At 43.8% G+C, this 26062-nt stretch overlaps 1 protein-coding gene across 3 annotated transcripts; it reads left to right on the top strand.

Moving 5' to 3' along the window:
• The first annotated feature begins 473 nt into the window (after positions 1 to 473).
• Positions 474 to 25725, top strand: LOC115409375 (major histocompatibility complex class I-related gene protein-like). Of its 3 annotated transcripts, XM_030120533.1 has the most exons (9): positions 474 to 525; positions 1301 to 1567; positions 4220 to 4498; positions 4707 to 4888; positions 22805 to 22949; positions 23491 to 23592; positions 25022 to 25039; positions 25146 to 25192; positions 25424 to 25725. In XM_030120533.1, exons 1-9 carry the CDS (start codon positions 474 to 476, stop codon positions 25499 to 25501), a joined length of 1170 nt encoding a protein of 389 aa, XP_029976393.1. In that variant the 3' UTR covers positions 25502 to 25725. The 3 variants fall into 3 exon arrangements, 2 of the variants coding, with proteins under 2 accessions (XP_029976393.1, XP_029976392.1); XR_003933941.1 differs by lacking the exons at positions 474 to 525; positions 1301 to 1567; positions 4220 to 4498; positions 4707 to 4888; positions 25424 to 25725 and adding exons at positions 16738 to 16884; positions 19708 to 19971; positions 21491 to 21766; positions 23146 to 23202 and having other exon boundaries at positions 22623 to 22949; positions 25146 to 25159; XM_030120532.1 differs by lacking the exons at positions 474 to 525; positions 1301 to 1567; positions 4220 to 4498; positions 4707 to 4888 and adding exons at positions 16738 to 16884; positions 19708 to 19971; positions 21491 to 21766 and having other exon boundaries at positions 22623 to 22949.
• The last annotated feature ends 337 nt before the right edge of the window (positions 25726 to 26062 follow it).

Raw genomic sequence — 26062 nt, 5'->3', positions numbered from 1 at the left:
CCTGCGACTTTAGGAGGTTTTTAAGTTTTTGTTTTTTTTTCTGTGTGTGTGTGTGTGTGTGTGTGTGTTTGTGTCAGATTGATTTGGTCGTACAGGCAAGCCGGCTGTCTGTATGACTCATGTACTCCGAATAAACTCCAAACAGACCATTCATTGAAGATTCTTTTTACCCAAAGCTGTCAGTGATACATCATAGAATTTCCACGACACTTCCCACCTGATATGTCATCTGTTCTTCAGCCAAACCTCAACTGTACTGCAGCTCGAATGAGGAGTATTGAACATCTGCATAAGGGCAATTCCTTTGAAATCAATTATTTATTAAAAGTTCAGTGTAAGTTCACTCAGGCGCAGGTTTACAACTCACTTTCCTCCTTTCTTTCTGAACTTTGATCTGCGTTTCTTCAGCTCAGACGCACAAACAGAAGAGCCGTGAACTCGTCCAACTGAGAATAAAGTATGGATATGTCATGATGAAGTTCTTCATGATTCTCTTTCTGCTGGGAATCCCCACCGTGGCTCCAGGTAGATCACATATGTTTTTACATTAGATGAATAATCAAGAAAATAGCTTTTTTTCTCATTTTTTTCTTTCTCTGTAAATATCTAAATCCTTGTTGTAAATTTGTTCTCAAATTGAAGCTTCTGTGCTGAAACTGTTGGAAACCAGCACGTTTAATTTGTGCAACAACTAGTACAATATTATATCCTGATATGAGCCTTGATCATGTGATTTTTACAGAACTGAATATCCTGATAAGACATAAAGGCAGATTTCCATTTGAGGATTTGTCCCAGTTTTTATTATGACAAATGTGTTTGGTCTTATCATCCAGTCCTGTTAAAAATCTCAAACTCTTTTCTCAGTGTTTCTGATTCATATGAAGCTTCTGATGAACTCCGTGATACTTGTGCGCTAATGTCAGTTTCTGAGCTTTCACTTCCTCAGGGTTTCAAACACATGGCCCATGGGCCCCACAGAGCCTCACTGAATTGGTTGTATGTGACTCCATTTGATATTTAAAATCCTTCAACAGTCACAGCAGAATAAAATCAGACTGATATGTTGTGACATTAAGCAAATAAAGTGCAAAGTTTCCAATTCAAAACTTTATGATGTAACAGGAAGCTGTCTGGATATAATTTACAGTTTGAAACAGAGAACCCAGTTAAAGTGAAATAATCAATAAGACAACAGAAAAAGTTTAGTTTTGTTGAACATTTTGAGAAATAAATCATATTTGCGATGTGATGATGTTTTGAGTGTAAATTTTCTGGACTTTCTGGACCTTTTTTACAGTGATGTACTCTCTGAAGTATTTTTACACTTCATCCAGTGGAATTCCAAACTTCCCAGAGTTTGTGGTTGTTGTTTTGGTCAATGAAGTTCAGATCATTCACTATGACAGCAACACGAAGAGAGCAGTGCCCAAACAAGAGTGGATGAACAAAATCACAGAAGATGATCCAAGGTTCTGGGAGGAGGAGACCAACATGTTGAATTCAAATGAGCTAACCAGCAAAGTAAACATTGCCATTGTGAAGCAGCGCTTCAAGCGAACTGAAGGTTTGTTTCAACTTTTTCTTTTTTACTGAAACTGTCTTCAGTGTGTTGGACTGTTTTTGTGTTTTTGACTGATTGTAAATGTTGGTTTCAGATGACAGATTCATTCATTTAGCAACTTCATGTCTTCTGTTCTCCAGCTCGCATTTGCTATCTGGATAAACTTGATCGTGTATAAATGTTGAACTGTAAGATGGTTAGGCACGTATAAGCTAAGTAGCTTCAGCCTAAACCTTTTCGGTCAACCTGGTTTTCAGTGGTGTTGCTTTGGTTGGTATACTTTTAAATATGATCGAAATAAACTAATAAAATGAAATGAAAATGAAATGATAACAGTATGTCTCAGTGCTTTGACAAACACATTTGTCCATTGTGGTCAGTTAATGGCTCAATCGATTCACTTTATTCAAGATCAACAACAAACATCAGATCAAATGATTGTTGAAGAGTTTTCATCAGGTCAAACTGACAGTTTGTTGTGATAAATAAACAACATTCAGACTTCTGGAACTTATTCATTATTTCACTTTCGATCGGTCCACACAGTCTCTGAATGATTTGTTCTATTCTTTGTCTGCCCTGGCGAGGCACAAAGATTACTATCCTAGCCGGGCCTAGTCCAGGGTTTACACTTTATTATTTTTCTGCTGACGAGAAAACTTTGGTAGAAAGAATTGTCCCACACAAATAGGAGCAACACCACAAAAAGCACAACAAATGTGTCGAAAATTCTGGGAACTGTGTGCTATGAATTTTCTCAGCATTCCTGAATTCTGAAAAGTTCATCCCTGAGTAACTCTATCATGCCTCAGCTGTGGACAGCTTGCTGTATTACTTTTTAGGTAGTTCCTTCTTAAGCTTCGCATCTCTGTTCAGTTCTGTCAGAAGGCTAACTTCTTCCTTGTTGCCTTGATTTTTACCACTAGCCATAGAAACAGACAAAATATCCTAGCAAAATAGACTGATTCACATTCTATTGATTCAATCAATAGGTTACGTTTCGTCACTGTATCACAAACTGCCATGACACTGGGTTCAGCCATCAGAACTTAATGAAAGTCAAACTTAGAGTGTCTGCTGACAGTTCATCTCAGTAGTCTAAACAGACACTATAGCCATTGAAAATCGATGCTTTCTAACATGAGTTTTTCCAAAAAATATCTTCTAGTTCAGTGTTTGAGCAGCAGCTTTCTGACCCCACAAGCCCTCTCTGTTTTAATGTGGATTTTGTTGAACATGATGATTATTAAACAGCAGTTTCACAAGTGTCTCAACACCACAGTGAAGGTGTTACAGTGTCTGGTTAGCGGGTGACATTAGCATGAATGAGCCAGGATCACATCTGTTTATGCTGACTTTATCATCTGATAACAGCAAAAATAAACAAATGGGAGCTGTCTTGCAATGATGACAAGAAGAATTATAATAAAATATGTTCATCACATCATTACCTCCGCCAGGAGGTTATGTAATCATGTCGGTTTGTTGGTTGGTTTGTTGGTTTGTTGGTTGGTTTGTTAGCAAGATCCCGCAAAAATTAATTAACGGATTGCAATGAAACTTTGTGGAAAGGTGGGTCTTGGGCTAACTTAGAATCCATTAAATTTTGGTGATGATCTGGATCACTGTCTGGATCCAGGAATTTTTTAAAGGATTCTTTATCATTGAGAGATACGGCAGCCTTTGACATAGTTGGGCAGGCCCACCGACAGGGGGGACAAACGCCTGGTTCACACAGGACGCGCCGCACGCGGAGGCGGAAGCGCCAAGCACCGACTTTCAGATCGGCGCCCCTGTTAACCTATCTGACGGTTCATACAGGAGGCGCGGGACAGCGCCGCGTGCGTAGCGGCTTGCGCTGTGGACCGCGGGTGCGCCGTTCCTCTCTATTTTCTCTGCGAGCAGCGTGCGCCGTGCACCGCCAGTTGTAAAGCTGGACAGAGCAGATCGCACCACACAGGAAGTTGGGAACGGAAAATACGAGAGAATCCGGTCAATTTTCAAATTAAAATGAAGTAAAATAACATAAATTATGTTGCTTTTCGGTTTTCCTTTTCAGATAAACACACACAAACACACAGGGAGAGAGGGCCACAGAGATAGGCACCGCATGTTTCAGCGCTCCACTCCGATCACACCCTCGATCACAATGTTCTTTTGTTATATATGGTGTTCTTATTGTTGGTGACTGATTTGACCTGTGGCGGAGGTCTGCGCTCTCTGAGTGCCAAATTCTAGTTTACCAATTAATATGTTAACAATATGTAATAAGTGACATCTTTACATATGGATTTGCACGTCACAACCGTAGAAGTTGCTGCGCTCCAGCGCCGAAGTGGAGTCAGAGGTCGTCTTAAACAGACGCCCTCAGGACATGATCTCCACCTGCAGTCGCAGCTGAAGGCAATCCCATAATCGTGACCTCCGTCAACACTGCCGCCCAGCACTGACCATCTAGACAGACAGGGGGACTAAAACAGACCCCGAGCGCCCCATATGACCGCAGAGATACAGGATGTGACACTGTATGTGTGTGTGTGTGTGTGTGTGTGTGTGTGTGTGTGTGTGTGTGTGTGTGTGTGTGAGATATCACTTGTTGACAGATGAATGTATTAGATGCTCTGGTTTAATGAAGTCTCTCTTTCTGTTTCTCAGGTCCTCACATTGTCCAGAGGATGTCTGGCTGTGAATGGGATGATAAAACTTATAAGATCAATGGTTTTGAACAATATGGTTATGATGGAGAAGATTTCCTAGTTTTAAACATGACGACCGAGACGTGGATCGCTCCAAGACAAGAGGCTGTTATCACTACAAACAATTTGAACAATAACAAAGCACAGTTGGCATATTTCAAATTCTACTACACCAAAGAATGTACTGACTGGCTGAAGAAGTTTCTGTACTATGGGAAGTGTCCACTGATGAGAAAAGGTACATTTGGAGTTTCCTCTTTTTTTTTCATTCCAACCACTCTTTTGTTTGAAACAAACAAGGAGTGTGTCTGTGTGTGTGTGTGTGTGTGTGTGTGTGTGTGTGTGTGTGTGTGTGTGTGTGTGTGTGTACGCATGAGAGAGAATCAGTGATGTTTTCCAGGTGAGACTCTAATAAAGAGTGAGGTGTCTTCCTGCTTGTTCTCCAGATCTTCCCTCAGTGTCTCTCCTCCAGAAGACTCCCTCCTCTCCGCTCACCTGCCACGCTACAGGTTTCTACCCCGACAGAGCCCAGATGTTCTGGAAGAAAGACGAGGAGGAGCTCCATGAGGACGTGGTCAGAGGAGAGATCCTCCCCAACCATGACGGGAGCTTCCAGATGAGCGTTGATCTGGGTGTCTCATGGCTCAGAGATGACTGGAATAGGTACAGCTGTGTGTTTCAGCTGGCTGGAGTTCAAGAGGACGTCATCACACCACTGGACAAACGTGTGATCCTGACCAACTGGAGGAGAAGAGGAGCGAGTATGACGGTGAGAGACATTCATTTACATTTCTCATACTTTTTTCCCACTTTCATAGTGATTTTGACACTGTGTTAGTTTTTCTGCAGGCATTCCCATTGCTGTTGCTGCTGGAGCTGCTACCGGATTCTTGTGCTCATCGTTGGCATCATGGTGTATATCATCATGAAAAAAAAATTTATGGTAAAGAAGAAACATTAATTTCCTTATGAATAGATTCCTGACTTCTGGAGCTTTCAGTTATCAAAGCGACACATTAAGGTTACTTTTCGTCCTCCAGACTGTTCAGGACCCAAAAGATAACATTTAATCCTCAAGTTACAGACAAATACCTTTTATTGTTTGAGGATAAATTCTGAACAAAACTCTTCCTGTGCATCAGAGTTCAGATGCAAAGCAACCAGTCTCACTCCAAACTGTAAAATACCTGCGTTGGTCCAAAGCACATATTGTAGTCATGTAAAGAAAAATGCCTAGAAAATGTTACAATGCTACGTTTTATCATCCCAGTCTTTCCTATGGACATATCTTCAGGTCACATGACCGCTGTCTCTCTGCCTGCTCCAATGAAAAACATGGCCGACATCTCTTCTATTTTCTGTGGAAAATGTATTTCAAGATAGTTTGTAGACTTACCTTCATTTTGACGACTTTTATAACGACGGATGTCCACTTCATTCCCATATTCTCAGTTCAGTTGATGAACACGAACCATAGATTATTTGATTTGGTGTCCATTCTTTCAGCTTGTTGAACATCATGTTGCCTTGCAAGGATTGTTTTTTTTTTCTTTTTCTTTATTACTCTTTAGCAGAGTTACATTTATGTTCCTCTGCATTAAATAATGAATTCAGTTTAATTTTCAAAACATAAAATCTTTAAAATATTTTCTGAAACAAGATGTGGCAGGCTGCTGCCTGTGTGTGGGTTCAGCTGCAGGGAGGATGCCAGCCTGATCGGAGTTTCCATTCTTTTATCCAAATTAAATACCAAAACAAAAACTACACTGCCTGGAGAGCCTCCCTGGCTTCCCTCCAGGCAGCAAACTAAAATCCAGCCTGCTTGACAGCCCTGAGAATACAGACTGTCCATCTGCTGTCCACTGCTCCTCATCTGTCTGAGCTCAGAATGTGCAAGAAAACTCTTCTGTGGGTCCTCTGTCCTCCTGGAGCAGCTCTTTAAGCCTGGGAGAGGGAGGAGGGAGAGATGACTAACTATTCACGCCTGAGTACAATCATCTCCCCAGCCTGCTCCAGCACTTCCTTCTCTCTCCATCTCTCTGCCATGCATCCAAGTTCAGCCACGCCCCACCACCACACAAGGATAACCACAATCAAAACTAAAGAATGGAGAAATCTCTGTAATTTACACAATGTTTCCCTAGAGACAATATACATTTTATCTTAGTATCCACTTGGTTATGCATGTGATCTGTGTTTTTTTTTTTTCCGTTTTGGTCTTGACGTGCATTCCGACCACAGTTTTCACAACGGAGGTGGCACTTCACTGGTTGCTATGTTGGTTGCTAAGGACTCTGACCCTTGACCTGGAAGGAAGTTAATCTGCATCTCAGACTGATTTTTTTCCTTTTTTACAGCATGAGTTGTTGCTTTTAAACTACTTATATTCCACAAGCACACTTCTGAGTATTAAATAACAACTTCTGTTTGATTTTATAAATAATATTAATTTATATTTTTTTTTAATTCAGAGTTTTGTATTCATAATGCTGCAACAATTTTGTTCTTCTAGAACATTTAAAAACATTTGAAAAGGAATCATATTATTTTGTGATATATGTAAATGCAGAGAGACAGACGGATTGAATGATTTATTGATTGATTTACAACTGAAGAGGAACACAATTCTTGCAGCAGTATCAATACACAAATCTGAATCAAAAATAAAACAATAAAGAAGTATTATTTAGAAAAACAACAGAAGTTTTTTAAAAGCACAGAAGTGTGTTGGTCTGGGACAGTCTGAGACACAGGTCGACTTTTTTGTGGGTCGTGGGTCACAGTCCTTAGCAAAAGCATAGCAACTAGCATAGCGACAGCTCTGCTGAGAAAGCTGTGGTCAGAATGCACGTTCAGGTTGAAAAAAAAAAAACTACAGATCACATAAATAAACCAATATCTTGAATATAAGTAGTATCTTGAAATGCAGCAATTTCCTACAAAAACAGAAGAGATGTCGCCCATGTTTTTCATTGGAGCAGGCAGAGAGACGGCAGTCATGTGACCTGAAGATATGCCCATAGACTGGGTGATGAAATGTAGCATTCTAACATTTTATTGGCGTTTTTTGTGACATGACTACAATAAGTGCTGTGGACCAACATAGATAGCTATTGCACCATTTGGAGTGAGACTGAGTTGCAACCTAAATAGCAGAAAGCTGCCGCCTTGGAGCCCTGTTCTGCAAAGGTTTATTCCTTTTTAAAAGGGAGTTTTTTCTTCAGCAGTAGCTTATGCTTACTCTAATGGAACTGTTGGGTTTTCTGTACATTGAAATGACTGTGCTGTAATTTGTGCTATATAAAATTTACAGGAGCTTTATTAATAGTTTTAATGCTGAAATTACAGATAAATACAATTTTATTGTTTTATTGAACAAAACTCTTTCTCTCCCGTTTTTCAGGGTTCAAACACACTAACAGTGAGTACTTTACGACTGACTTGAAAATTTTAAATTTCAACACAAACAGTTTGACAGAAATCACTGAGAGCACTTTTCCTCTTTTACACATTAAATTTTGCTTTCTAGCTTCTGACGGTCAGGAAGAAGATCCAGCTGTGAAGAAAGTGATGTGAACAGATTTCATAAATAAGTCCATAGTCTTCAACATTGCAGTCAAACTCAAAATCTGACAAATTGCTCACATCTGATGTTTGAATTGAAGGCTTTTGACACATTTCTCTGTTTGATTTGGTGTGTTTACAGAAAATAACATAATGTAGAGTTGATTCAAAGATGAACACTGGATTGTAACCAAACTAAAAGCTTCATTATTCATCTTTATTTGTCTTGACAGTGACCAGTGAGATGTCCATGTTACAGCCTTCCTCAGGTTGAACATTTTAAAGGTGAAAGAAAAGTATGAGTGGAAGGACAAACCACACCCTGGACACGCACAATTTGAACTGCTGCCATCAGACACATTTCTCTTAGGGGTGTGCGGTATCAACGGTATAAACCGTATGTGATATAAATTTGGCCCACGGTAGGGATTTTGGTCATACCACCCAACCACGATAGCACATTACGTCCTCTAGACGGCAGTAATGCAAATTTTAAGATGCCCGGTTCCCGAAGAAGAAGTACACAACAACAGCGATGGCGGCGAGCGGTGAACAGACAGAGGAAAAGCTTGTGAAAAAGATTGGTGCAACATCTATAACAGCGGTCGGCAACTGGTGACCCGTGGGCCACTTTTGCCCCATGAACAATAATATCTGGCCCGCCAGATGATTTTGAGAATCTGAGGCAGCTGCTTCACGGAGGCAGTAACACCGTCCATTAACCTGTCAGTATACATCTCCTCCTAAACCGCCAGTGAAACACCTTGAAACCCTCTGCATCAGTGAACAACCTGCAGCTCCTGCTGCTTTCAGGGACACTCCGTGAAAGTAGCCAGCCGCTAGATACCACCGGTGTCTCAGTCAGCTGTTAGCTTAGCTGTTAGCCATCGGCGAACTAGCTGGCTTTGAAAGATTCCTTCGTGCTCCAACATAATCAAGTTGCTGACCCCTGATCTGTAATCTGGACATGGTTTGGCTTCAAAGTAACTTTACTTCTGTTATTTAATAGTTTAAAAATTACTTCCTGCTCCCATGCTTTTACCATGTATTATGGTAACCATTAAGAAACTCTTATGCTGTAATTTATATGTCAAATTATACCGTGATATATACCGTCTACCGCGTAAGGTTCAAATTATACCGTGATATAAATTTTTGGCCATGTCGCCCCACCCCTAATTCTCTGCCATGAAAATCAGACCTAAGAACAGTTTCTATCCATAAGCAAACTCCACACTACACAGAAAAACACATCTGATGTGCAAAATGTTTTGTCATCAGTACAATCACAATGCCTACTTGACTGCGAGTGATGGGTGTCTCCATGAGTTTTCAGATATTGTTCAGCACATTCCATTGTACTTGTTGCAATGACAATATAAATATTCTATAAAAATTTTGATACGATTGATATATTAAAGTGTTTTGAAGAGTGTGTCTGCGCTATGATCTTTTTTTTGCCCCTTGTACCTTTGTTCCAATGAAACTCAGGCTCTTTTTGAAACCAACATCATTGACCCCTGCTGGAATTTACCGAGAATTACAGCTTTTTCTCTGGGGTTGGGGCTCGCAAGCGAGCGCCTGGTGGCCGGGCCTTTGCCCACGGGGCCCGGCCGGGCTCAGCCCGAAGGGGCGACGTGGGCCGACCCTCCGGTGGACCCACCACCCGCCGAGGGAATCGTAGGGGCTGGGTGCAATGTGGATTGGGTGGCAGCCGATGGCAGGGTGCCCGGCGACCTGATCCTCAGACACAGAGACTAGCTCTAGGGACATGGAATGTCACCTCGTGGGGGGGAAGGAGCCCGAGCTTGTAAGAGAGGTTGAGAGATACCGGCTAGATATAGTCGGGCTCACCTCCACACATAGCCTGGGCTCTGGAACCCAACCTCTCGAGAAGGGCTGGACTCTCCACTTCTCTGGTGTTGCCCGCGGTGAGAGGCGGCGGGCTGGTGTGGGTTTGCTTATAGCCCGCAGCTCAGCCGCCATGTGTTGGAGTTCACCCCAGTGAACGAGAGGGTCGCATCCCTGCGCCTTTCGGGTCGGGGATAGGTGCCTCACTGTTGTTTCAGCTTATGGGCCGAACAGCAGTGCAGAGTACCCGGCCTTCTTGGAGTCCCTGGGAGGGGTGCTGGACAGTGCTCCGACTGGAGACTCCATTGTTCTACTGGGGACTTCAATGCCCACGTGGGCAGCGACAGTGAGACCTGGAAGGGGGTGATTGGATCGCATGGCTCTCTGATCTGAACCCGAGTGGTGTTCTGTTATTGGACTTCTGTGCTAGTCACAGTTTGTCCATAACGAACACCATGTTCGAGCACAGGGGTGTCCATAAGTGCACTTGGCACCAGGACACCCTCGGGCGGAGGTCGATGATCGACTTTGTTGTCGTGTCATCTGACCTTCGGCCGCGTGTTTTGGACACTCGGGCGAAGAGAGGAGCAGAGCTGTCGACCGATCACCACCTGGTGGTGAGTTGGATTCGCTGGCGGAGGAGAAAACCGGACAGACTTGGCAGACCCAAACGTATTGTGAGGGTCTGTTGGGAACGTCTGGTGGAACCCTCTGTCAGCAGGGTTTTCAACTCCCACCTCCGGGAGAGCTTCTCTCATGTCCCGAGGGAGGTTGGAGACATTGAGTCCGAGTGGACCATGTTCTCCACCTCCATTGTCGAAGCAGCTGCTCGGAGCTGTGGTCGTAAGGTCTCCGGTGCCTGTCGTGGCGGCAACCCCCGAACCCGGTGGTGGACACCGGAAGTAAGGGCTGCCGTCAAGCTGAAGAAGGAGTCCTATCGAGCCTTGCTGGCTCATGGGACTCCCGAAGCAGCTGACGGGTACCGGCAGGCCAAGCGAACTGCAGCCCGAGCAGTTGTGGAGGCAAAAACTCGGGTCTGGGAGGAGTTCGGGGAGGCCATGGAGGAGGACTATCGGTCAGCCTCGAAGAAATTCTGGCAAACCGTCCGGCGCCTCAGGAGGGGAAAGCAGGTCTCCGCCAACACTGTTTACAGTGAAGGTGGGGAGTTGCTGACCTCAACTGGGGATATCACAGGACGGTGGAAGGAATACTTCGAGGACCTCCTCAATCCCGTCGCCACGTCTTCCGTGGAGGAAGCAGAGGCTGAGGTCTCAGAGGTGGACTCGTCCCATCACCCAAGCTGAAGTCACCGAGGTGGTTGGTAAGCTCCTCGGTGGCAAGGCACCGGGGGTGGATGAGATTCGCCCTGAGTACCTCAAGTCTCTGGATGTGCAGGGACTGTCTTGGTTGACACGTCTCTGCAACATCGCGTGGCGGTCGGGGACGGTGCCTCTGGGTTGGCAGACCGGGGTGGTGGTCCCCCTGTTTAAAAAGGGGGACCGGAGGGTGTGCTCCAACTAGGGGGATCACACTCCTCAGCCTCCCCGGGAAAGTCTATTCCAGGGTACTGGAGAGGAGGATCCGACCGATAGTCGAACCTCGGATTCAGGAGGAACAATGCGGTTTTCGTCCTGGTCGTGGAACAGTGGACCAGCTCTATACCCTCCATAGGGTGCTCGAGGGTTCGTGGGAGTTTGCCCAACCAGTCCACATGTGTTTTGTGGATTTGGAGAAGGCATTCGACCGCGTCCCTCGTGGTGTCTTGTGGGGGGTGCTCCGGGAATACGGAGTCCGGGGCCCCTTGTTAAGGGCCGTCCGGTCTTTGTATGACCGGAGTAGGAGTCTGGTCCGCATTGCCGGCAGTAAGTCGGACCTGTTCCCGGTGCATGTTGGACTCCGGCAGGGCTGCCCTTTGTCACCGGTTTTGTTCATCATTTTTATGGACAGAATTTCTAGGTGCAGCCAGGGGTCGGAGGGGGTCCGGTTCGGGGACCACAGGATTTCATCTCTGCTTTTTGCAGATGATGTTGTCCTGTTGGCTTCATCGAACCAGGACCTACAGCATGCACTGGGGCGGTTCGCAGCCGAGTGTGAAGCGACAGGAATGAGGATCAGCACCTCCAAATCCGAGGCCATGGTCCTCGACCGGAACAAGGTGGCTTGCCCTCTCCAGGTAGGTGGAGAGACCCTTGCCCAGGTGGAGGAGTTTAAGTATCTTGGGGTCTTGTTCACGAGTGGGGGACGGATGGAGCGTGAGATTGACAGGCGGATCGGTGCAGCGTCTGCAGTGATGCAGTCGTTGTATCGGTCCGTTGTGGTGAAGAGGGAGCTGAGCCGAAAGGCGAAGCTCTCGATTTACCGGTCAATCTACGTTCCCACGCTCACCTATGGTCATGAACTTTGGGTCATGACCGAAAGGACAAGATCCCGGATACAAGCGGCCGAAATGAGCTTCCTCCGTAGGGTGGCTGGGTGCTCCCTTAGAGATAGGGTGAGGAGCTCAGTCACCAGGGAGGAGCTCAGAGTAGAGCCGCTTCTCCTCCACATCGAGAGGGGCCAGCTGAGGTGGCTCGGGCATCTGTTCAGGATGCCTCCTGGACGCCTCCCTGGGGAGGTTTTCCGGGCATGTCCCACCGGGAGGAGACCCCGGGGAAGACCCAGGACACGCTGGAGAGACTATGTCTCTCGGCTGGCCTGGGAACGCCTTGGGATCCTCCCGGAAGAGCTGGAGGAAGTGTCTGGGGACAGGGAAGTCTGGGCATCCCTGCTGAGACTGCTGCCCCCGCGACCCGGCCCCGGATAAGCGGCTGAAGATGGATGGATGGATGGATGGATACAGCTTTTTCTGTACTTGACTCATTGGCTTCATGTTTCACCAGCGGAGGTAGCTGCTTGGTGTGACCGTTAGGTGGCGACCTCTGACAAACCACTCCATCACAAACCACTCTGTCAGGACTCTTTTAGCAGCTCTGTGTGTCCTTAGTAGGCTTATTTAGTCTATTCTGTGGAAAACAAGCTGCTGTTATTGAGTTTGATCTCACTGTATTCACTTCTGTTTTATGTACAAAATGACTCATTAAATGAAAAACAACTTGTGTATTTCATGGAAACAATTTCATAAGACCGAGTACATATATATATACAGAGAGACAGAGTTGAAGGGTTTTTCGATAGAGTGAAGCAGAGTTGGTGGGAGTCTTAAAATCGATGGTACTGAGAGGTACTCAGACCTGCCAACCTTGGCAAAATTTTTGGAGTACCAGTTGCCGGGACAGTTGTCGACCGGGGGTGGGGGGGGGGGGGGGGGGGGGGGGGGGGGGGGGTACTGTCAGTTTTAAATTTTAAGTTTTCATTTGGTTCTTTAATTTGTTTAATGACAAATATTTAACAGATGTTTTTCTGATACACATTACATTGCGGCTGACCTTGCACGTCGTCCCCAGAAAAGACCTTCAAAATGCTGCTACGTGTCCTTTAACAGAACATTTTATGCTGTGTGTGTGCGCATGCGTGCGCGTGTGTTCCATTACTAAAACCTTTATAAAGCCGTCAATACGGTGTTTCAAATTAACTGGTTTCCTTGTTAACTGGTGACTGACTTCCTTTAGCACTTCCTGCTGCTGCTGCTAGTAGCAGCAGATGTTGAAATCAGACTCATAAAAGGTCGGACACGGCTTTTTGTCTGGTTTTTAACATCTATCAGCAACAAGGGACGTGAAAGAAACCCAGTCGCCAGTTAATAGGGAATCAGTTCTTCCAAAACACCGGCTCCTTTCCGGTTTCGCGACACTCCTCCTCCGCTAGTTAGCTGCTGCATTCAGGTGACTGGAGCAAGCGGCGGAAAACTGAAACTCCATCATTCACATGAAGGCAGCGGAGACAGCTGGACTCAGGACACTCAGGAGACATGTGAAGGAAGCGTGGACAGTTTGCACAAAGGAACGGCTCTCAGACAGCTGAGAACCAGTTCTCGTCGTTCACTTGAAAGAGCCGTTCAAACAAACGACTCGTTCATTGAACGTCGCAGCTCTACGAGGGTAGCACATGTGTTTCCTCCCGGTTCCATAGCTGCGGCGCACCAGCCTAATTTACCGGTATTTTTTTCAACGTGACAAATACAATGTGTGCCGGGACTGCGTGACAACACATCGAAATGCGTGACACTTCAGAGCCCTGCTGCTACATTGTGTTGTCAGACATGAGAACGTCCACGGTCCGCATTTATAACAGCGCTCACAGATGTCTGCAGCTTTTTGCGTAGTTTAATGAGGCGGAGCGTACCAGCGTATTTTAATGTCAAATTGCGTACCTGCTACGCAAAATGCGTACAGGTTGGCAGGTCTGGGTACTGAGAGGGCTTGTCTAGAAACCTGGCTGTCTTCTGGGCTTTCTTTTGGCTGGATGAGGGAGCAAGGGTAGAGTTCCAACCAGACCGAGAAGCCTGAGCTGGAGAGGTCAACACATTGTGCTTTCATTGTGTTGACTGAAGGAAGGAGTTATGGAAGAGCTCAGACTAACCAAAACCTCAAACTAACTGTAAATACTTCCTTTCTTTTTTATTTCTCATCTTTGCAAGTACCTTTTGTTCATCACTGGGATTTTATTGAACAGTCATGTTTGACAATGCCATATAATATTTAAGAAGTTTGCTGGAGTGAACCCCGTCACAATGAAAAGCAACAAAAGAACACTACTGATAACAGACACTGACAAAGAAAACAAAAACAACAAAATAGAATTTTTGTCGTTGTGCCCCATCTGATGAAATTATCAGTATTTGGTAAACCACACAGCATTATTCAGTCGCTCCAGGAAGTGTCAAATGCTGAAACTTCAACTATTAGTTTAAATTAAAACAATCTCTGCAAGTCGGCACAGAAATCATGGAGCCTGGAAAAGTTAAGACAATGACAACATAAAATGTGAGTGTAAGTGCTTTCACATGTGTAGGTGCTTTTTTTTTTTTTTTTTTTTTTTTTGTTGCTTAAACCTGACTCGCCACTCTCTGGATGTCTGTCATTTCAAGCTGGCAGAGACACTAACACCTGTAGCAGGTAGAAAAGAGAACTCGCTCTAGAGATATAGATGTTGATATTAGTCAGGTTTCCAGCCAAATGTCTCGAAATTTTTGAGTGAATTTAGTGAAAATTCACCAAAAGAACAGGTACCTGTTTCATTTGTCATATATTTTGCGATTACTGAGAGGAGAGTGCGCCATAGAGAGAGAGAGTGCAAAATAACACCACCAGAGAACCCTGCTCTCCCCTACGCTAAGCAGAGCAAGACAAAAATGCAGCGTATAGATGTTTAAAAGCTCAAGCAAAAAAAAAATAACCAGAGACCATATTAATCAATTCCATGATTCAAAATAACTGTTTTCTCAATGAAAAAAATGGAGAACTGTAAGGCTTTACACCAGAGAATGGTGATATCGTACAGAAACAGATGAAAACAGCCCAGCAAACTGTTACGGTGACAGCTCACCAGGCAGACACACATGATAAAAACACACAAAAATACATGATTATGATAGTAATATTCCTATGTATCTTAAATAAAATCTATGCCTCCCCATCGTGTTGAACTCCCGCAGAATGGCCTGAGAATCAGTAAGAATATCATGATGAATGTTCATCATGTTTCCAAACGATGTAAACAGCCGAATGAACGCTCAGCACTGGCAGTGGACTCGGGCATTGTTGGGAGAACCTTCAAGACAGCATGCACATTGTGATAAAAGTCTGCGGTTATTCTCAGAACTTTCAGAATGTCACTGGTGACAGCTGTATCATCCTTCGGCCGGTTGTGCCTGCAGTGTCAACACTGGGCATCAATGCACCGTACTCCTCCTTTATCTCCATCCATAAACTGTCTGTCAAAAGTGGAAATTTGCCCACATTTTGGTTCCTGTAGCCCATTGTTCAGTGGTGTGGGTTGAAAAAGCTCCAGAGGCAGACGATGAACTCGAATGTCTCCATTGCCTGAGTAAGCCAGGATGCGGTGGAGCTGCACTTGGCTTTGGAGTCCATTTTCAACTCAGTCGTGTGGTTAACACGTCCTCATAATTTTCTAAGACAGTCACATATAATGCTGAGACCAACTTCTGAAGGCATTTTTATTTACTGTTATGTTGCTCAGCAAACACTGCAGATGGTTTAGGGAGGCTGTAATGAAGCTCTCTAACTGTTGGGCTGTATTCAGAGTGTTGTGGACAACAGGGGTTTTTGTAGAATGCACAATGGCGGAGTTTAGCACATGATTTCTGCTGATACACTGCTGTTCTCTGATGCATTCCTGGACCCCTCACACCTTTCCACTGACGTTCCCAGCCCCATCATACCCCCGTCCAATGAAATGACCAGCGTCCAGGCTTTGTTCTCAGAACCATATCTCCTGATGAGAAAAGCATGCAAGCTACACAAAAATGCCATCAATGCCTTTGCTGTAATGCAGAGTGGGACAAATGCGCTCATCAAAAAACTCCTCTTGTATTTTCCACTGCTCCCTACATGACTCTTGCTGGGGGTTAGCCAGTCACCCTCCTGGGAGGCTTGAATCTCGACTGTATCGCCTTCAGATTAACAAAGTCAGATGCCGTTTTGAGTTCATCAGCCCGAACACAGCCAAGGCCATCTTCAAAAACAGCCGCACCCACCACCATTTGCTGCTGCCATGTGACTCCGGTGGGTTTAGAGCATGGGCCGGCGCTGGCAGTGGCTGTAGCCGCTAAAGAGCCAGTAGAGCTAGGAGCATAGCGAGCTAGCTCGTGTTCCCGTCCTGCCTGACTGCTGCTTGCACCTCCATTGTCACTGTTCTGTGTTGCAGGCTATACCGGGTAATTCTTTTTTCTTTCAAATGCCAGGCCCTGGAAAAGGCTCAACTGTCTTTTATGACTTTTTTTTACCGAAATGAACCGTAATCACCACACACAATCAGAGGTTTTGATAGCTCGTCCTCACCTGGGAGTACGGTTGAGCAACTCGCTGGACTAGAATTTCAAGATACCATAGCATTCACTTCGAATTGTTGTTGTCATTCAGATGCAGGTTCACGTGTCATTCTTCTTGTTTCCTCATTTCCTCTGATATCACATGCACAAGCTCAGAGTTTGAAGTTGTGAACTGCTCCACATGAGAATACAGATGGGATATGTCACAATGAAGCTCTCCATGGTTCTCTTTCTGCTGGGAATCCCCACCGTGGCTCCAGGTAGATTTCATGTTTTTAAATTTTATGAATATTCCCAACAAAATAGCTTTTTTTCTCAACTAAACAAAATTGCTTTCTGTCGACATTGGATGACTTCTTGAAATCTTATTTTCATCTGAAGGTTCCTTCGTGTAAACAGCTGGAAATGAATGAATGTTTAACGTGTTTAAGTTAGTACTTGGTTGTATCCTGATATTAGTGTTGATAATCGATAATGTAATGTAATGATTTTTACATAAGGGAATATTCTGATATGACATAAAGTAAGAGTTGGGTTTCAGTTTGTTTAAGATTTTTATAATAACTTTGTTCATTGTCCGGTTCTATCTCTCACATGTGACATTGTTCTTAAAACCTATTACAGTTCTTTTTTTGTTTGCTAAAACACATCTTTCAAAACTGCACACACAAAACTCCAAACATCACGCACAAATTGCTAAACCCTTACATCCCCTTGCAAAACAACTCTGCCGGCAAATCTCTTAACATCTTCACAAAATGGAACTCGTGTTTTCATTTGGTTAACACAGCCATTTTTTCACATGACACACACATACCATTGATTGAACTAGAATTTGGCACTCAGAGAGCGCAGACCTCCGCCACAGCTCAAATCAGTGACCAACAACAATAAGAACACCATATATAACAGGATGCACACTATATTATGACTCGTGTTTGTCATTTGTTTTTGTTTATTCAACCAAAATGACCCCAGGTCATAAACCTGAAATACAATAACAAATAAACCATCACAATACAATTACTTGAATTTTAATCATTATTCAAGCAAAGAAAGCTTGCAACATCTATCTAAATAACAAAATCGGCTGAAATCAAGCAAACACTATATTTCCCAGAATGCCTTGCGCCTACTGGGCATGCGCAGTTTGAGCCCCGCATCCACGAGTCTTCTCAAACGTAAACAAAGCGTCACGTGCTCATAAAGTGAATATGAACTCTCATCTTTGAAGCGCAACACTTGAAAATAGATCGACACCATGCACCACGCCGCTGCCAATGCTGTAAGTCACCGAGCAACAAACAGGTTCGGGCCGCCATTAGCACCGCTAGCCGAATGCTATCACTGCTAGCCGAATGCTAACACCGTTGAACGCCCACAACTCCCAGGTTTCTTACCCCACTATGTGCTGCAGCGCTCAAGCAACAATCAACACTGGCCCTTAGAGGCACACATGGAAGCACATAACTTTATGCATGCGGCGTGCGCATGCCACACAGGCCCCCTGTCGGCGGGCCTGCCCAACTATGTGAAAGACTGCCAATGCTCAATGATAAAGAATCCTTTAAAAAATTCCTGGATCCAGACAGTGATCCGGATCGTCACCAAAATTTAATGGATTCTAAGTTAGCCCAAGACCCACCTTTCCACAAAGTTTCATTGCAATCTGTCCATAACTTTTTCTGTAATCTTGCTAACAAACAAACCAACAAACCAACAAACCGACGTGATTACATAACCTCCTTGGCGGAGGTAATAAACACAACGAAGCTTTTGGCTGAACACTGCCAAGCATGTACAGAACACTGTAGAGCAAAATTAAAAACACAATTATAGAAATAGAACACACTGAATTAATGACAATGACCCCTTCTCTCATAGACGAACAAAACATCACAAATCAGGCCCGCCGTCAGGGGGGGACAACGGGACGGGTCTGTTGTCCCGGGCCCAGGGATGGGGGAGGGCCCATCCAGCACCCCAGTCACGGATCCCGATGCAGCATGCAGGCACCGTGCTGCTCCGCGCCGCCGTACCGCACCGCATGCCGCACCGCTCAATTTTTTCGATAAGTAGTCCATGAAAACAGTACTGCTGGACTCAATACATGACATATTACTGGTACAAGTACTATGAAGCACTTTTACTGAGTACTTTTCCAGTAACTTGTCGCCAAAGATCATTATAGGAAAAAAAAAGCCACTTTCGCCTGACTTTGAAGTGCAATAAAATCCATTTTTTCAATAAGTAGTCCACAAAATCTGTACTGCTGTACTTAATACATTGCATATTACTTCCCCAAGTACTATGAAGTACTTATACTGTGTACTTTTCCAGTAATTTGTTGCCAAAGTTCATTAGGCATAGTAAAAAAAACCACTTTTGCCTGACTTTGAAGTGCAATAAAATAAAAAGTGTCGATTATCAATGTGTCCTGCAATTCACATTAGTTCTCTCAGCTAGCTACATTCTTCATTGATGCACGAGCCGAGTGATCCACCGCTAAGAGTTGTCCAGAGGTTGTGTTCGAGTTTGAGTGTCTCTGGCCAAGGTCCGACAGACTGCGGTCTTCCGTGTCTCGGACCCGGAGGTCCGAGAGAGAAACCGGGCGCTCGTCCATGGCAGCATGGTACGCCTGCTAAATAGGCCGTGCTGAAACAAAGCGAGAAAGAGAGAGGCAAAAGGATCGTTTTGGCTGCATTTTGCACCTCATGGGAGTCTAAACCGACAGACTGCTGTGGGCGGAAATAACTGGTGTTGCCGAACGTCTGCGGTTATATAATCGTGACGTTTAAAACCACAGTTAATAGAAAAACCGGTTAATCGTGGCACCCTTAGTTTAAAGCAAATAAAATGTGAAGTTGCCAATTCGAAACTTTCAAAGACAAAAAGAAGTTGTATCCAAATACAATTTATGGTTTGAAATAGAAACTTCCATCAAAGTAGAATAAAAAAATAGAAGAAAGTTTGATTTAATTGAACATTTTGAGAAATAAAGCGTGTTATTTGTGATTGTAATCATATTTGACAGTAAATATTGTTCAATGTTTTTAAATCTGTACTTTATCTTTTTCTTACAGTGCTGCACTCTCTGAAGTTTTGCTACACTGTAACATCTGACTTACCAAACGTCCCAGAGTTTGTGGCTGTTTATGTGGTTGATGAAGTTCAGACCATTCACTATGACAGCAACACGAAGAGAGCAGTGCCAAAACAAGACTGGGTGAACAACGTCACAGAAGATGATCCAACGTTCTGGGACGATGAAACTGAGAGACTGAAAGGAAATCATCTGTTTTTCAAAGCAATCATTGAGTCTGGATTGCAGCGCTTAAACATCGAAGGTGGTTTGTTTGAATTTTCTCTTTCTCTTCTGGGTTCACTGTTTGTTATCATGAGTTTTGTGTGGACATGTTGACTGATTGTAAATGCTGTTTTCAGATGACAGATACAGTATTTTATCAGATTGACTTCTGTTCTCCACGATCTGGATGAACTTGATCAGTGTGTTTCAGTGCTATGAAAAACACACTCATTCATTGTGCTCAATTATTGACACAATCAACTCACTTTGTTCAAAATCAACAACAAACATAAATAATTGTTGAAAAGTTTCCATCAGGCCAAACTTAAAGGGATAATTCAACGTTTTGGCAAATTGGCCCATTTAGCGCAATTCCTCAGTCATTTCGAACAGCATGCTTACTGTTTTTTTGTGAGGGCGAGCTGTTGTTTATTCTGTGGTGAGTCGAGGAGGGCTTCGCGGTGGACATAATGGAAGTGAATGGTATTTTTGCTTCCCCTCGTCAAACTCATCAAATACACAATCCAACAACCCCAAAACACTTTGGTGGACACGTTATAATCCGCACATTCACTACGCTGTGGAACACCAACAAATAATATTGTAGCATTACGACACTGAAGCAAATACTGGGAACTACTTTTTCTTTTGAAATCACTACGCCCAGACGCCATGTTTAGTAAGTAGTTCCGTCTTAGCAATCTTCGCATAAACAACTCCATCTCGTAATTTTGCATTAATATTTCACAGCGTAGTGAATGTGTGGATTATAACGTGTCCACCAAAGTGTTTTGGGGTTGTTGGATTGTGCATTTGATGAGTTTGACGAGGGGAAGCAAAAATACCGCCCACGTCCATTGTGTCCGTCCCGAAAACCTTCCCCGACTCACCTCTGAATAAACAACAGCTCGCCCTCACAAAAAAGTAAATATACTGTTTGAAATGACTAAGGAATTGCGCTAAATGGGTCAATTTTCCAAAAGGTTGAAGTATCCCTTTAAATACTTTCTTCTGGTTTTCTTTTTCTGCTTCCATACAGTCTGTTTAATTTATTTTGTTACAAAGATTCCAATAGAAATAATATTAAATGTATAAATTTTGGTTCCATTAGAATCAACATTATCCATTCAGAAATGTGTGAGCTGCTTAATGAATCTCAAATAGGCATTTCTTAGAGTGAACTTCTTTCAATTTTAGAACATTTTAAAAACCATGTTTAGATTAAAAATTGTGGAAAAAAAAAAAAAAAAAAAAACTTCCCGGTTTGTGACATTATTTTCGTTGCCGTCAGGAGTCTTTTGATTTTAAAACGTAACTCTGAGTTGTAATTTTGGGCATGAAAAAACCAACTTCTGTGATAGTTTGAGCTGGAGGGCTTTGTGGTGTGTGTGTGTGTGTGTGTGTGTGTGTGTGTGAGCGTGTGTGTGTGTGTGTGTGTGTGTGTGTGTGTGTGTGTGTGTGTGTGTGTGTGTTTGTGTGTGTGTGTGTGTCATATCACAGGTTGACAGGTCAATGTTTTGTGTCTCTGTTGAAATGGAGTCTCTTCTTCTTTCTCTCAGGTCGTCACGTTGTTCAGGGGAGTTTTGGCTGTGACTGGGATGACGTAACCGATGAAATGAACATATTTAGCAAATTTGGCTATGAGGGAGAAGATTTCATATCTTTAGACTTGAAGACACAGACCTGGATCGCTCTAAGTCAACAGGCTGTTGTCGTCAAAGAAATGTTGGAAGATGACAAATCACTCTTGGTATTCTTAAAAAATTACCTCAACCATGAATTTAGTTGGCTGAAAAAGTTCCTGAACTATGGAAAGAGCCTCCTGATGAGAAAAGGTAAAATCACATCACTTTCTGCAGTTTTCACTACAAACAGATCTTCATTAAAGGGGCTGTATCATGCTTTTTTAGCTCGTCCAAACCCTAGAAATGGCTCTAACATGGTAATAGTTTATTTTAGGCACTAAGGAAAAGTCATTTTGTGTGAAATAAAAGATTTTCTGGGGCTAATTCTGAAACCCGGAAGAGAAAACGCTCTGTTTCACTGAAATCCCGCCTCTCCCCCTGTGGACTTTGACTGACAGCGAACTTCAACCAATCAGTGCTTCAAAACAAATACGCTGGCTAGCTTTAGCTCTTTAGCTCTAGCTTCTCTACACACAAAGACACGCGAAAACGTCTTTTCCTGTTAGAAACTCACCAAGCGCAGACCCTTCAGACCCTTCAGACTCTTGCTCTTGCTTGACTGCTGCTTTCAGACGATGGTTAAAGTTTATCTCCGTAATCAGAGTTAGAAAAAAGCGGCAACTCTGATTGCCGAGGGCCTGCGGGAGGGGGGGCTGAGGGGAGCCATCTTCTCCGTGTGACGTGAACGTGGGAAACAGAGCGTTTTCACGGGTGCGGGAGGGGCTGCCTCTCTGAGCAGCACAAACAGGAGGAAAGCTCAAACACGCAGGCACAAAGGAAAAAAAATGCTTTGGGGGTGTTTTTGGTGAGTACATAACTATATAACAAGTTTAAAACATACAAAAAGTGACTTCTGCATGATACAGCACCTTTAACACATTACATGGCTCATATATTCACAGTCGTACTGAATTCCATTCCTACTCCAGGACAAGAGAGAGAATCAGTGATGTTTTCCAGGTGAGACTCTAATAAAGAGTGAGGTGTCTTCCTGCTTGTTCTCCAGATCTTCCCTCAGTGTCTCTCCTCCAGAAGACTCCCTCCTCTCCGCTCACCTGCCACGCTACAGGTTTCTACCCCGACAGAGCCGACTTGTTCTGGAAGAAAGACGAGGAGGAGCTCCATGAGGACGTGGTCAGAGGAGAGATCCTCCCCAACCATGACGGGAGCTTCCAGATGAGCGCTGATCTGGATCTTTCAGGGCTCAAAGATGAAGACTGGGGGAGGTACAGCTGTGTGTTTCAGCTGGCTGGAGTTCAAGAGGACGTCATCACACCACTGGACAAACGTGTGATCCTGACCAACTGGAGGGAGAAGAGGAGCAGTGTTGACGGTGAGCGACATTCATTTTCATGACTCTTCACTTTTTCACTTTAATGGTCAATTTGTATTTTATTCTCTCCATTTATCAAAAAGTTATTTGTTTTTAAAACTGTTTTTGTATGTTTTGCCTTTGTTTGAACAAAGGTTTTTTTGAGTAAAGGTTTAATATACCATCATGATTTTCCTCCCTGATAAATGATCCTCAGCTGTGTTTGAACCTTCACATGGTGGATGGAAGATCTGGAGTATTTCCACTGGCTGAAACAGCTTCTGAAACACTGAGGACTCAAAGACACTTTTTTTTTCTTCTTACTCATACAGTTTGTTTCTGAAAGATATTTAACGTTGAAAATGTGATGTAGCACATGTTTTAAACCTTGACATATAATATAAACCTGTAGTTTATGTTGCATTAATACATGATGAAGAACTGCTGAAATGCGTGCAGGAAAAGAAAACAAACAGTGGCTGATTCAGTGTTTCACCAGAGACATCAAATGTGACTGTGAATGGAAAGAAAACAAACTGACATTGTGTTGGTTTATCTGCAGGGTTTCCCACTGCTGCTGTTGTTGGAGCTGTTGTCGCTGTACTGCTCCTCCTGGCAGGCTGCATCACTGGACTCTTCCTCCTCTGGAGAAGAAACAGTCATGGTAAAGAAGAAGCACTCATTTCCTTATGAATATAGGTCTTCAGAGAGACTTGACCTCTGAAGTCATGAGTTATCAGAGTGACACATGCCTTTTCTTCATTTATTTATTTATTAATTTCAAGCAAAATTTGAATACAAAACCCCTGCATATAACCAGACCCAATAATACAAACACTTGAAAGAGAAAACAGAAAACATGCAGGTTTAATGTTCAATTGAACTGACAGCCAACAGACGCTGAGGCCATTACCGCTGGAAGTAGGTGTGCTGGGGACCCCCAGTTGCAGCATCCGGTCTTTTGCCACGCAGACACGCCACATATTGTATTTCTAACACACCCCCCCCCCCCCCCCCCCCCACCCCCCCCCCACCGTTGGATTTAGGCGCTCGTTTTGGGCGCTGAGCTTTTTTTCTCTCAGCACCCCCTGTTGAGAAAACATTCCCGCGGCTATGGCTGGGGCTGACTGGTGCTTGTCTTGCTTCCACTCCAGTGTGCCATATGCCTATGGCTGGAGTGCGGAGATCCTGCTTGCAGGCTGAAGGAACTGGTCGCTTCGCCTGTGGAAGTCTCAAATATCAGTTTGTGAGAGTTGAGGCTGTGCTCCTCTGGCCTGTTCTGGTGGTTCTTGGTGGGAAGACTGGATGCTGGATGCCTGACCTCTCTGTGGTTAGGAGCTGGGTCGGAGGGCTCCTTCCTTTGTTAGCTGTTAGCAGTGTTGGCTAGCTGGCTTTGGGACCAGGACAGTCCCTTCCTGCCTCGTTGGAGGTTCCGGCAGAACTGCTGCTAGATGGAGGAGGAACCCCGTGGCTTGGGCTATCTCTGTCAAACCTGACCAATCACAGTTCATTACCTCCTCTCAGAGATGGGCTTTGAAACTTGGCTCCAGTTTTAAATGCTTATCCCTAGTGAGAGTGGGGGGAAGGGGCTGACGTCCCCCCTGCTGTGTGTGTGTGTGTCTTTAGGGCAGTGGCGTCCAACGTTTTTTGACCCAAGATCTACTTTTTTTTTTTTTTTTTTTTGGTCGTCCACGCTGTCCGCCGTTCACCCCCGTTGTTTCTCATGCATGAAGTGTTGCATGCGCACACACACTCGCTCGCTCGCACACGCGCACATTGCTGTCTTCTTTCTTGTTTTTTTACCGCATAAACTTTTTGGGGTTTTTTTCCCTGCACCTCGCGGTCTACCTGGTGACACGTTCGATCGCGCTCGACTGGTTGAGCACCCCTGCTCTCGGGAGCACACACACAGCAGTCATGGCAAATGAACAGTTTCTTCCATGTAACCACAAGTTCCAAGCAACATCTAAAAGGTAACGGGCCAAACATGGCAACTTGGTGAGGAGCAACAAGCACAAAGCAGTTTTGTAAAACAGAAAATTACTCGCTATATCAGATTATGAATTCTAAACAAAACTCTTCTTGTTTTTCAGGGTTTAGATGCGCTAACTGTGAGTACTTTTGATTCACTTAAGATTTTATGTTCAACACAAACAGCTTGACAGAAATCACTGATAACAATTTTTCCTCTTTTACAAATTAAACTTTGTTTTCTAGCTTCTGAAAGTTCACCTCCACCAGGAGAAGATCCAGCTGTGAAGAAAGTGAGTACATGAGGTGAACAGATCTCATAAATAAGCCCAAAGTCTCCAAAACTGCAGTCAAACGCAAAATCTGAAAAATCAGTAACGTCTGATGTTTGATTTGAAGACTTTTGACACATTTATCTGTTTGATCTGGTGTGTTTAAAAAAAACACACACAAATGTAGAGTTTGACTCAAAAGTGAGAACTGGATTGTAATCAAACTAACAGATTTATTATTTTTCTTGACAGGAGACCAGTGAGAGGCAAACCATGTTAGAAAGCAGAGGATTAACGGAGACTCGATTGTCTTCCTCTGATGAACATTAAAGGTTGAAAGACAAAGTTTGAGTGAAAATCACATTGTTCTGATGTGATTTCTGTTTTTGTCCTTGAGCCTCATCACCTGTATTCCTGCTTCATTAACTCAAGGAATTTTTTAAAGGATTCTTTATCATTGAGAGGGCAGTCTTTCACATAGTTGGGCATAAATCAACAATAAATGACAAGGGGGCTTAGCAAAAAATTACAGTGTAAGTTCTTCAATGACTCTAAAAGATATCAGCTGCTGATCCAGATCACGGAAGCATTTCGGATACCAGGATCCAGAACAGACAAAAATAGGGGGATTCCGGAGTGTCAGTCACTGTGAGGCAACACATTGAGATATGAACATGCAACAAACAGCTTTCTCCCATACACTGTTTGAAATAAAATGTTTTTTAGTATATATGGTGTTCTTATTGTTGTTGTTGACTGACTGACTGATTTGAGGTCTGCACTCTCTGAGTGCCAAATTCTAGTTTTACATGTTGCCTGTTGAATCAGATCCTGTTGTACACTTTATTCAGTCGAGCAGGACTGAAGTTTTACTCTTGAGAATCTTTAAAT

This window comes from Salarias fasciatus, chromosome 22 (assembly GCF_902148845.1).
Source record: "Salarias fasciatus chromosome 22, fSalaFa1.1, whole genome shotgun sequence".
NCBI classification, from domain to species: Eukaryota; Metazoa; Chordata; class Actinopteri; order Blenniiformes; family Blenniidae; genus Salarias; species Salarias fasciatus.
The sequence above is the reverse complement of the archived record's forward strand: the minus strand, read 5'-3'. Positions and strand labels throughout refer to the sequence as shown.

Excerpts from the sequence above, each read along its gene's own strand:
- LOC115409375 (XM_030120532.1), top strand. The coding sequence starts at position 16,806 with ATGAGAATACAGATGGGATATGTCACAATGAAGCTCTCCATGGTTCTC. Across the intron at positions 16,885-19,707 it reads AATCCCCACCGTGGCTCCAG|TGCTGCACTCTCTGAAGTTT; the intron begins GTAGATTTCATG and ends TTTTTCTTACAG. Across the intron at positions 25,193-25,423 it reads AAGATCCAGCTGTGAAGAAA|GAGACCAGTGAGAGGCAAAC; the intron begins GTGAGTACATGA and ends TTTTCTTGACAG.